The 13,300-nt window shown below is 42.6% G+C and overlaps 1 protein-coding gene across 4 annotated transcripts in view; it reads right to left on the bottom strand.

The window, feature by feature from the left end:
* Nucleotides 1-238: 238 nt before the first annotated feature.
* The window catches only part of PDE8B (phosphodiesterase 8B), a 230,248-nt gene continuing 217,186 nt past the window's right edge, over nucleotides 239-13,300 (bottom strand). For all 4 annotated transcript variants that reach the window (XM_075838621.1, XM_075838639.1, XM_075838649.1 and 1 more), the window contains 3 exons: nucleotides 11,281-11,448; nucleotides 8,845-8,974; nucleotides 239-7,492 (listed from right to left, as the gene is read on the bottom strand). In XM_075838621.1, coding sequence (XP_075694736.1) covers nucleotides 7,377-7,492; nucleotides 8,845-8,974; nucleotides 11,281-11,448 — 414 coding nt within the window. In that variant the 3' untranslated portion in view covers nucleotides 239-7,376. The remainder of the gene's footprint in view (nucleotides 7,493-8,844; nucleotides 8,975-11,280; nucleotides 11,449-13,300) is intronic.

Raw genomic sequence — 13,300 nt, 5'->3', positions numbered from 1 at the left:
AGTCCCACACAAGCTTTACAGAAGTGTCGGGAGTGTAAATAGATATCGTGTCCTGGCTGGAGGCAATGTTTATTCACTGTCAAGACACTACAGTAAAGTTAATGTGGGTGTATGTGACAGCACAGCATGATCTCGCTAGATCACTCTGTGCTGAGTACAAATGGACATGAATAGAGAGAAGTGTATGACGCTGATTGGTCAGCGTCATACATTTCTCTTTACAACGCCCACTTGGTCAAAGGGTAAAAAACGCCCAGTTGGACATTAAGAAAGTAATTTGCATAAATCAAAAATTTCTCATAAAAAACCACTGTTATCTACATTACAGTGCCGATCACATTATGTAAGAGATAGAGCACTTATAATGTGGTGACAGAGCCTCTTTAAACAAAGGCCCACCCTGAGATTAGTTGTCATGTGACTCTGTTCCTGCCAACCTCTACCAAGGGAAATAACATAATAACATAATGGGGTAAAGTCTGGCAAAAATTTGCTAGCGTGGAGATGTATTGAGTGTTTACAAGCTGCTACAATGCAGAACAATAATGTAACAGTAAATAAAGGGAGCACAAAGCTTTTACAATATGCTGGTAAGTAGTATATATAAGCACTTCTGTGACAACTATTTTTTATTTTTGACTGGAGTAATGTCTATGTGTGGTTCTTGATCCTATGTAGCCCTCATCAGATGTACAGAATATAGAAAGGGTTCTTTAAGTACATTACGTGCTGGATTTGTAAGATTATGCTTGTGTTGGATTTAAAGCATACCTGTCGTTTCATTTGACTTCGTACCTGTCGTTTCATTTGACTTTTCATGATAAACTACTGTGTGTGTGTGTGTGTGTGTGTGTGTGTGTGTGCGCGCGCGCACGAGGAGTAACCCTATTTCTGGCCATTATATGACCTTGTTTTTGCGAATTTTTAGCAGTTTTCCCCTTTGCATGCTATATCTGTAGTTTGCATTTCTCTCTGAGCGGGGGGGGGGGTGGGGACTGGCAGCCATACACTACACACAGTAAGAATAGGTGAATCTGCTCTACAACCTTCTCTCTCATTCAGAAATAGCCCCAGGATCATACAGGACATATATAGAGAAGTACCGACCTGTTCTGATGTGAGTAAAGAGCTTTGGTTGTAATAGAAAGTTTCTATACTTGTCGTTCTGCTGTTATCTTCTGCATTTCCTGCTCACTCTTCCCCTCTCCATAGGCTTCCATAGACATGTGTAATCTGATACATGTGAGCTGCAGTCCGAATCCAGACAAATAGAGCTGAATTTTCAGAGTGAAAGTCAGGTTAGCAGAGGGAGGGGGGAACAGGAAAACAGCCAGATATGAGCAGAAAGAGACTTGTTACTCTGATAAGAGATATTACAAAGTTTCTTATAATCGCCTGTACTATTCAATTATTCAAAGTTTGTTGAAATGACAGTGCCGATTTTAAGTACAACTGTCAAAAAAAGTTAAACCGCCTGCAATGTCTCATTTCTGTGTCACACATTAGCAGCGAAAGATACAGGCCACCTTTGACCAGAACTTCTGTGCTTCTGTTCTCATGACAGAATTTCCTCCCTTGTGTTCTGGCAGCTCTGTGTTATCATAGGAACATTGGTTGCCATGAGGTCCAATCAGAATGCAGCCTTAATTTGTGTAGCACTGAAAATAAAATGTCAGTAAAGATTTGATTGGTTGCTATGTGGTACTATTTTCTATGCGAACAGTGAGTTGCCAGAGTATAGGAGCTAGAAGTGTTGCCATAAGGAAACATTAACCACACTAAAATAGGTTTTAACAGGGTTGTCTGGTTTTGGCTTCGTTCACATCTGCGTCGGGTTGTGTAAGGGTTCCGTTGTTTTGACGGAATGAATAGCGCAGTCGACTACAGTAATGATTCCGTCAAAACAATGGAACCCTTACACAACGGTGACAAACGGAAGCCATTTGCACCGGATCCGTCACCATTTAAATCAATGGTGATGCAAACAGAAACCTATGGTTTCAGTTTGGATTCCGTTCATGGGTTTCCCTGACGGAAAGGTCCGACAGGACCCATGAATGGAGTCCCAACAAAAATGTGAACGAAGCCTAAGAAAACCCATTTTCAAAAATGTAATTAGGAAATTCTGAGTTAATAGAAGGAGGCCGCTGCAGGGGAAATGTCTGGCAGGTCGTGTCTTCTTTCCGTGGTGGCTACCATATTAAAGGGGGTGTCTCGCCACAGACAACCACTTTAACTTTCCCTGAGGTGGCGCTGTAGGTGAGTTGAACACTTGCTACCTTGTTTCCCAACAGAGTACAGCCAATCGCTGGAGCTTTATGCAGCAGGACACCCTGTGAGCTGCTAATTTTAAGAAGATCCTTCTAACAAAGGAAGCACTTCTTTTAATTCTCGTAGTTCTCTTTTAATGCCAAGTAAGACTGACCAATTTAGTTTAAGTTGGATGTGCACTGCTAGGATGAAGCATATTCCAGAAACATCATTTTTATTTATTGATATTGTAGATTTGTGTTTGAAAATGTGAAACTTATTACAGTACTCTGCTCATTGTAACCTACAAAGGTCTGGGTTGACTTGTCTTATATACCACCCCCACTGAAAGAAATTTATGTGAGGATCATTTTTAACTAATGCGACCGTCCATTAAAAATGAAAATTATACTATACATGGCAAATGTATAGTCAACATACAATGCATCCGGAAAGTCTTCAGACCCTTTAAATTTTTTCTAATTTTATGTTGAGGCCTTGTGCTAAAATTTCAAAAAAATCTAGTTTTTCCCCATCATTCTGCACTCAATACCTCATAATAACAAAGTGAAGACAGAAAGTTTGTAATCTAGGCTAATGTATTGAAAAGGAAAAACTAAAATATTGCATTGACATACGTATTCAGACCCTTTACTCAGTACTTAGTTGAAGCACCCTTGGCAGCAATAACAGCCTCCAGTCTTCTTGGGTATGATGCCACAAGGTTTTCACACCTGGATTTGTGGATTTTCTGCCATTCTTCTCCGCAGATCCTCTCAAACGCTGTCAGGTTGGATGGGGACAGTCGGTGGACAGCCATTATATGGTCTCTCCAGAGATGTTCGTTTGGGTTCAAGTCAGGGCTCTGGCTGGGCCACTCCAGGAGATTCACAGAGTTGTCCCTAAGCCACTCTTGTGTTGTCTTGGCTATAGGGTCATTGTCTTGTTGAAGGTGAATCTTCGGCCAAGTCTGGGATCAGGTTTTCGTTAAGAATATCTTTGTACTTTGCTCCATTCTTCTTTCCCACAATGCTGACCGGTCTCCCTGTCCCAGCCACTGGAAAAACAACCCCACAGCATGATGCTGCATCACCATGCTTCACTCTAGGGATGGTATTTGGCAGATGATGAGCAGTGCCTGGTTTGCTCCAGACATGATGCTTAGAATAAGGCCAAAATCTTGTTTCTATCAGACCACAAAATCTTGTTTCTCACAATCTGAGAGCCCTTTAGTTGCATTTTTGCAAACTCCATGCAGGCTTTCATGTGCCTTTTACTGAGGAGAGGCTTTTTTTCTAGCCACTCTGCCATAAAGCCCAGATTGATGGAGTGCTTCAGTGATAGTTGACCTTCTGGAAGTTTCTCCCATCTGCACACAGGATGTTTGGGGCTCAGCCAGAGTGACCATTCGGATATTGGTCACCTCTCTACCAAGGCTGTAGGTGGAGTCCTGGTTGTTCCAAACTTCTCCCCTTTAAGAATTATGGAGGCCACTGTGCTCCTAAGAACGTTCAGTGCAGCAGAAATTTTTTTGTACCCTTCTCCAGATCTGTGCCTCCACACAATCCTGTCTCTGAGCTCTATAGGCAGTTCTTTTCTCCTCATGGCTTGGTTTTTGCTCTGATATGCATTCTCAGCTGTGAGACCTTATATAGACACGGGTGTGTCTTTCCAAATCATGTCCAATCAAATGAATTTACTCCCAAGGTGTAGAAACATTTCAAAGAGCTAGAGAAATGGGTCCCCAGAGTTAAATTTCTAGTGTCATAACAAAGGGTCTATATACTTATGTCCAATCAAAATTAGAGTTTTTAATTTCTAATAAATTTGCAAAAATTTCTAAAATTCTGTTTTTACTTTGTCATTATGGGGTATTGAGTGCAGAATGATGGGGACAACTTGAATTGTTTTTTATTTTAACACAAGTCCTAGCACAAGTTCAAAATGTGAAAGGATCTGAAGACTTTCCGAATGCACTCTACCTGGTGCCATCCTCGTGAATGATCCTTCTGCCATTCGTGCGTTCTTGTTGGTTGCATCTGCACCAAATGAACCAGAATGCAGTTTTGTTCTTGGAAGGGAACTCCACTTTTGTATGGTCATATAATTAAAGGGGTTCTCCAGAATTGTAATTTTTTTTTTTATAATTGTGTCTTCTTTTTCCATAGAAACTGCGTCACTCCTGTCCATGGACTGTGTCTGGAAATGCAGCTCAACTCCATTTACTTCTCTGGGGATTAGCTTCCATACCAGACATAGCCCATGGACTATAGTGGCACTGATTCTGAAAAATAACAATTCTAATACAAGACAACCCCTGTAAGGCCTTAAGTAAATGGCAAGTAATAACATAAAAAAAATTTGTTAAATGTCTTGTGTTATCTCGAGAGGTCAAGTCCATGTCCTTCTTTTGGCTTAGTGAATTACAGACCATCCATTGACTATACTGACAACACAGTCCATTAAATGAGTGAATGGTATCTTTATGTTCATATTTTTCAGATGTTAGGGTTATGGTGTGACTAGAATTTTTTTTTTTTTTTTCTAACAAATGTTTAGCCCTTATAACACTGAATACAGATTGTGTTCTCCAAATATAAAACCATGCCGTAGGGTGGCATATACATCTACTCTAGATCAAGCATTACAATGTTACTTCAGTTCCTGCAGAAATAATTCAGTAAAGTTCTATAATATTCCATTAAGGTCACTGACATAAATACAGCTCTATATTTTGACAGGAAAAATAAACATACCTATATACTGTAATTTTCCATCTTCAAAACTAAAGTAAATAGATTTTTCTAGAAAATAAAGGACCCGCGTAATTTTATAATTAATAGTCTAGTCCACAGCTTCGCACATCTTTTTCTACTGGGGCCTCAACAAACTGAACATGGAGAAGCCTGGGACTCACTAGTCGTCAGAGTCCATAACAAAATTCAAAATATATCTCAACATCACTTAAAATGTGTCTACTGAACCCAGTAGAACATTAAAAGAAGCACAAAAAGAGTCAGTTCTGTAGCTAAACTACAGATTTGTGCTGCCAGAGAAAGGACTGTGCAGCATATAAGCACTTCTATCAAATCTGCCTCCCTAGCTACACCTAGCCAACAACTGGGGAAGGGGGTGCGTTTCGCCAATGGGGCCTGCCCCACAGCTAGAGCACTGGTCTAGTCCTAACTAGAAACTAGTTTTTATTATAATTATTTGTAGTAGTATATTATGGCTCTATCCTCACATTTGCCTAACCTGTAAGGATTAATTGCTGTAGAATTATTAAGGACATTGACAGCATAGACATATTTTACTAAAGTCCTTTTTAATCTATTAATTAAAGCCTAACATCACTCAAGAGCTGGAAATTCAGATGTGACTGCCATTAAAGAAGCACTCCAGCAATTATTTTTTTGCCCTTACAGTGCAGCATGGGCTATTATTAAAGAATAATGTAGAGGCTCTTGTGTATGCCTTCTGTATACCTGTTACAGTTAATGTGCCATTTATGGGTTGTCTGCCATTTTGGTTTCTTCTTTTTCTCTGATATGGTTCCCCTAATGCAGCCTACATTTCCCATCATGCGTAGAGGGGGAGGAGTCTGATCACACTACTTGCTCTGCTTTAAGTCCTAACTAAGTGCAGCAAGTGATAGATCAGTTACATAGAACATCTGTCCCTTAGCTTCAAAGTCTGTATCCTATGTGATGCAGCGTCAGCCTGTCTCCTCTGCTTCCTGCTTGTAATAGATTTCCATCTGTCAGTTTTTACACAGGAGGCAGTGCGGAGTGTAAAAATACACAGGACACTCTGGACCTATTATATCACAGCACTCCTGGTCGCTTAGATAGACCAGAAATTATATTTTCAGTAGCACTGTATTCATTGGGGTATATACAGAGGAACAAGGAGGTTGGAGCTGATTGGGATCTCAGAGCTGCAACAAGGGATTTGACAGGTGGTGATGTAATCCTGTAGTTCACAGGAAGTCATCTACACTGGGGGAGTGGCCTCTTGTCTATACATAAGAGCCTTCCTGCTATAGTGGCCAGACTGAGATCACATGACACAGCTGTCCATAATGAAAGGGTTCAAAATGTATAGATGCAACGGAAAGGGAAGAAACAAATGACACTGCTAGAATATTGCGGCTGAGTTAGCATGATACTTGCTGGAGTGCTGCTTTAACTCCAGTATCCCACTCCGTCTCATACACTTATAGGAGTCCAGGAAGCTGATTTATAAGGAGCTGTTTGACGGTCCTCAAACTGAAGAGTTGGTGGTTTACTGGAGCCCATGTAGGAGAGTATGAAATAATGAGTTTAAGCACAGACACGCTTAATTGTTCAGGTTTTGAGTGGAGTTAAACTGGGGCTACATGGAGACTTTAATAGAGCGACTTTTCAATTTTCAACATGGAGTGACAGCTGGAGCTCACAGGAGTACATTGAGTTGCATGCAACTCAAGGTATTCCTCTGAACTGCAGCTAAAGCTTGAGTTAAAATAGGAACATTGTGTTAAAAAATATCTCCATGTAGCCCTTGCCTTAGGCTTAAGTGAACCTCGCACTGAATTGATAAGAAAACCGCTAGTAAACTCATGGTTCCCATATAACACGTGTAAGAAGCCTTCCTGAGTCACTGACTACACCCCTCCATGTAACCCTGTACAAATATAGTAGATCAGTAGTAATTGAGGAAGGAAAACTTCACACATTCTTCCTTTCCCCATGATGTATATGTAGCAATAGCTGGCATTAAAGAAAATTCATAATAAAAAAAAAGTCTGTAGTTCTTGTCCAATGTATTCTCCTTTTGATAAGTCGTCAAGAATAACAAAGCAATTAAAATGCAAATCGGCAGTCCAAATTAGGGATAAACTGGTGAAGATGTCAATGGAATAGCAGTTAATGTGAGTATTGGCCCCAGGTGTACGATCCTAGAGAAAAGGCTTGGCTTTCATTGTTCGTCAGTATTTCCCTTTGATTTGATGTCAATCCACCATGTAGCAGACCATGTCTCAACTGCTCCAGCCAATCTTCAGAATACAGCTTTCCCTTATTCTGGATTATACCTCCAGTAAATGATTCACAGTGCAGGTAGGTCTGGAGGTCACTGATCGTCCATTATTTGCTGATGTCAGATGAGCACCTGAGACTCTTGCACTTTAGCTCATCTAATGATTTCCAATACTTGTAGTTTTCTGTTAAGTGCTGTATTAAGTTGGGCAAATGTGCGAAAGCTGCAAACAAGAAGACGTAATTAGTGGAAATTCTACTAGCTGGATCCCTACCGCTTGACTTCTGATCTATATGATCTTTAGATTGAATATTATGAAAACTAGGGTATATCAAAAGGTGTTGCCCATAGCAACCAAACTAGTTCAGGCTTTTATATTCTAGCCAGAGAAAAATCATTTTATAGCATACCTAACTTTTACGGATATGTCAGTAGTACATGTGAATATATAAAACCTTATAATATAGCCTAATCAGGGGGATGTATCATCTTCCTCACCTCCCAGCAGCCTTTAGTTTCCAAGCAAGCTCTGTTTAAATGTTCAGAAACCCCACAGTCTTCAAATAATCCATCTAGTGTAGTACAGTAAATGCTAGCGAGGGAGGAGGGGGATGCAGCTGCAGACTCTACCTTCAGTTCTTCAGTGAAACCGCTCGAGGGAAAGCAGCCAACATTTCTGGTTGCACTATGACTAATATGCATCTCCAGCTGACTAAGGAGGGATTGAGATATTTTATTTGTTTGTAAAGTTAAGTACACTTCTCAGGGTTATACAGGAAACCGTGTCCATAGGTTGTGTCTGGCATGGCAGCACATCTCCATTAAAGTGAATGAGTTCAGTTGCAATGGCAAACACGCCCTGTGGACCGGTGTGGCGATCCTTTTGGAAAAAAGCGCCATGTTTTTCTAATCCTATACAAACCCTTTTATTTTCTAATTTACAGTAATCACAATAAGTTAAATTATCGTATGCAAAAGAAGTGTTGCCAAGCTTATTTAACCCTTTGTTGCCCTTATCTCAATGCCCTTTTTGCGTCAAAATTGGCACCAAAAAAACTTTGCGTGAACTGGCCCTAAGGGCGTGTTCACGTCACCGTCGGTGTTCCGTTGAGGGGTTCCGTCTGAGGTTTCCGTCGGGTTATACCCTCAGCGGAAAGCAAACGGAAATCTCAGCTTCCGTTTCCTTCACCATTGAACTCAATGTTTTGACGGAATCAATAGCGCAGTTCACTGCGCTATTGGTTTCGTCAAGAACAACGGAACCCTGTCACAACGGGGACAGATGGAAATCATTATCTAGGTTTAAGTCACCATTGATAGCAATGGTGAGGGAAACGGAAGCTTAGGTTTCCGTTTGCCTTTCCGTTGAGGGGTTAACCCGACGGAACCCCTCAACGGAAGGGCAACGTTGATGTGATCAGGCCCGAAGATGTTTTTTTTACAAGGGGTGTTCTTACTTTTTCACATGATACATACACACACAAAAGTTTTATTAAGCGAAAGAACCTGTATCGGTACATTTAATATGCAGATTATAAACAACACACTTCATAGTCAGATAATCTATGTTCTTACCATCCCATGCATCAAACATGTCTGTGATAAAGTAGTCTATGAATGATATCTGAGATTTTGGTATGCTACAGGTGTTCCGGTCAAATACTGGCATAACTACTGGCAAACCTTGTCTCTTCTCTTCATCAGTCTGCAAGAAAAGTGAAATTATTGATCTGGCATAATGTTAAATATACTTTTATGAACACCGCAACCTACCAGTTAACGTTTCACTAGTAGTGAAATTGTAATGCAACCTTTTACCAGTGATCTATAAATGAATTCTTGAATTTCATGGCCATGGTTCGGCAACTTTCTAATAAAATTTGTGTTTCAAATCTTCCTCATTTTAAAAACCACTGCTTGGTGTCAAAGAATGGACCTAGTCAGGGGCGTAACTAGGAAACACTGGGCCCCATAGCAAACTTTTGACTGGGCCCCCCCCCCTCCCCTGGGTGTCACACAACCCCCCCCCACCTTGTAGATAGTGCCTGTTTTACAGCCCCCCTGTAGATAACGCCATACAGCGCCCCCCCTGTAGATAACGCCATACAGCGCCCCCCCCTGTAGATAACGCCATACAGCGCCCCCCCCTGTAGATAACGTCATACAGCGCCCCCCATGTAGATAACGCCATACAGCGCCCCCCCCTGTAGATAACGCCATACAGCCCCCCCTATAGATAACGCCATACAGCCCCCCTGTAGACTGTATGGCGTTATCTACAGGGGGGACTGTATGGCGTTATCTACTGGGGGGGCTGTATGGCGTTATCTACAGGGGGGCGCTGTATGGCGTTATCTACAGGGGGGGCGCTGTATGACGTTATCTACAGGGGGGGGGGCGCTGTATGGCGTTATCTACAGGGGGGGGCGCTGTATGGCGTTATCTACAGGGGGGGGCGCTGTATGGCGTTATCTACAGGGGGGACTGTATGGCGTTATCTACAGGGGACCGTATGGCGCTATGTACAGGGGGGCTGTGTGGCGCTATCTACAGGGGGGACTGTATGGCGTTATCTACAGGGGGAACTGTATGGCGTTATCTACAGGGGGGACTGTATGGCGTTATCTACAGGGGGACTGTATGGCTTTATTTACAGGGGGACTGTATGGCGTTATCTACAGAGGGGGCTGTATGGCGCTAACGCCATACAGCCCCCACCGTAGAGAACGCCATACAGCCCCCACCGTAGAGAACGCCATACAGCCCCCCCCGTAGGGAACGCCATACAGCGCCCCCCCTGCAGGGAACGCCATACAGCGCCCCCCCCTGCAGGGAACGCCATACAGTGCCCCCACTGCAGGGAACGCCATACAGCGCCCCTCCCTGCAGGGAACGCCATACAGCGCCCCTCCCTGCAGGGAACGCCATACAGCGCGCCCCCCCCCTCCAGGGAACGCCATACAGCCCCCCCCTGCAGGGAACGCCATACAGCGCTCCCCCCCCCTGCAGGGAACGCCATACAGCGCTCCCCCCCCCTGCAGGGAACGCCATACAGCACCCCCCCCCCTGCATATGCGACCTATAGTGTGTCCTACAAATAACATGCATCCCCTATTCACAGGACAGGGGATACATGTGTGATCGCTGGCATTGATAGGGAGAACGGGGGGGGACTGAAAGTCCCCTGAAGTTCTCCATGACTAACCTGTGACTTCCGGCGTCTGTGTCGGCAGCACAATAAAAATGAAAGGAGCGCTGGTCACGCATGCGCACAAGCGAGACCGGCGCTCCATTTCTACGGAGCTGCCGATACAGACCCCGGAAGTCAGAGGTTTGTGATGGAGAACTTCAGGGGACTTTCAGTCCCCCGTTCTCCCTATCAATGCCAGCGATCACACATGTATCCCCTATCCTGTGGAGAGGGGATACATGTCTTTTATTTAATGGCGGAGCGGGGAGATACCTCCCTGCTCTGCAGTAGTGTTCAGTGGCGTCCCGCTGTAGCAGCCATAGCGGCTGCTAGCGGAGCCTCCGGCCATGGTGGGGGCCCGTGCCGGCGGGCGACACGGGCCCCCTCATGCCGCGGGCCCCGTAGCAGTCGCTACGCCACTGGACCTAGTCCTACTTTCACACAACTAAAGTTTGATATACTGTATCAGGCTAGGCAATCCTATGAGAGCTAAAGAGAGCAGGAGCCCAAATCTCCAGGCTTACCTACAGGGCTATGTAGTAACAAACCCTCTGCTGTAAAAAAAGAATGACATCTTCAAGGTTTTACCATTCGAGGTGTAAGAATGAATGAATATTTTTGTAATTATAAAAAAGACTGGACAACCCATTTATATGGTGAAATAACCCCTACACTGACCAGTGCTTTATAATTTGGTGTCTATTGTGGACACTTGTTATTATCACTTCCCCCATTAAACCTCGGTAAACTTCCTTCTTTGAACTTGGAAACGCATAATTCCACATGTTGAGTGGTTTCTTCTAGAACATGAGGTATTTTACCTGAGCAAAATACTCCTCTGAGATCCTTCCAGCCCATTCAATGCACAAATCCAATGGACGACACGGGTTGGCAACGTCTGCACATTTTATCATCATGCGTTTGATGAGTATACGGTTCTCTGGTGAATTTTTGATACTGGGGGAACACTCGCAGTCACTGCCGTCACTCTGCAGACAAACAGAAATTTTAGCAAACACATAAACAAATAAAGCTTTGGAGTGTTAAGCCCACCAGGACGCAGCCAATTTTGGTCTTGAAGACAAGAATTTACTTTTTTGCCTCCACGCATTCCGATTGCCAAAAGTTTTACGTCAATGTAGCTGTATGGGGCCTTGTATTTTAATGAAACACGTTTTTTTTTACACCATTTTGGAGTACAGGTCGGCATTTCTTTTATATTATTTTGTATTTTTTAGTCCCATTAGGCCTAATATGCACAGACTGCTATGTGGCCATACCTAACGTATGCCCTGACCGTCAATGTTATAGGATGGCCCTGAGGGCATTTGTTAGGCCCTTGGTTATAGGGAGTACATATGATCGTCACAGCTGCTGTGCCCATTTGCTTACCAGCAAGTACATTTATATCAGATTGCAGGAATGACTTACTGCCTTTGATGTAAATATATGTCCTGTGGCAAGAAGGGGTTAAGGAAGTCATATACATTTTATATGAAAATACGCAGTATATGTGTATGTATATATATATATATATATATATATGGCATATAATTTTGACCAGGCCTTAGGAATTATTTTTTTAAAGGCTATGTAAACCTTTGAAAGTGATTTTAAAATAAAAATGTCAGTCAGTGATTAGTGCAGCCTTCAAATTAGTTTTTAAAAATTATTTTACTTTGAGGCACCGCTGCTTTGTTTCCTGTATACAGAGCAGCTGTATCGTTCGCTGAATCCTGTACCAGTCAGGTCCGCGGGACTGACGGGTTCAGTGAAAGCGGATCATGCGTGTCTCTGACATGCAGGATCCACCTGTTATCCATCACATCTAAGTCACAACCAGCTGACACTATACCTGTCGGGATACTGAGCAACTGTATCTCAAAAAGTAAAAATAATATTTAATAAAAACTCATTTGAAAGTTGTCCCAATCACACTGATAGATTTATATATATATATATATATATATATATATATATATATATATATATATACATACACACACACACAAATAGAAAAGCAGCAGCACTCAAGATGCAATTCCAAGATGGTCTCAGGTGCAAGGAGGTAATCCTGATAGAGGGAATATAGATCAATATTGAAGAAAATCCCACAGCACTCCGTGTTAGTGAAAAAAATGGTGGTTTATTAAGCCAGCACAAGCTACAACGTTTCTGTCCTGCTATAGGACCTTTATGAAGCATCCTATAGCAAGAGAGAAACGTAGCTTGTGCTGGCTTAATAAACCACCATTTTTTTCACTAACGCGGAGTGCTGTGGGATTTTCTTCAATAAATATATATATATATCACTTTCAAAGGTTTACATAGCCTAATAAAAATGTATGGCTTATCCTCAGGATAGGCAATCAATAGCTGATGGGTCGGGGTCTGACTCCCAGACCCACCGCCGATTAGCTGTTTTGAAGTGGCTGCAGCGCTCGTACGAGCACTGCTTTCTTTTCATTTCTTCTTGCTCATTGTGAGTAGTCGACATGCATTTAGTGGCGATTCACAGGTATTGCAGCCTTTGGGGAGATTCACTTTAATTGGAGAAAAGGCTGCAATACCTGTGAATCGCCGCTAAATGCATGTCAAAGATCTTACATTTAGGAGGTTACTCATTCTGAATTTTGCCTGTCCGTGCTAAAGGCAAATACATCTATACAGTTTGTAGCGGATTTCATAACCAGTTTATGCCAAGTTGCAAATTTTGGCGCATGTCATAATTGTGCCAAAATTTGAAAGTGACGTTAACGAGGGGCAGGACCAGCGAGTTTCCTACAGATTTATGATTTCTAATGACAATAAATTTTGCACACCTCGGCAGTCTTTTAAGAC

This window comes from Rhinoderma darwinii, chromosome 1, assembly GCF_050947455.1.
Source record: "Rhinoderma darwinii isolate aRhiDar2 chromosome 1, aRhiDar2.hap1, whole genome shotgun sequence".
NCBI lineage: Eukaryota > Metazoa > Chordata > Amphibia > Anura > Rhinodermatidae > Rhinoderma > Rhinoderma darwinii.
Note: the sequence above shows the minus strand (reverse complement) of the source record. Positions and strands in the feature narration are given on the sequence as shown.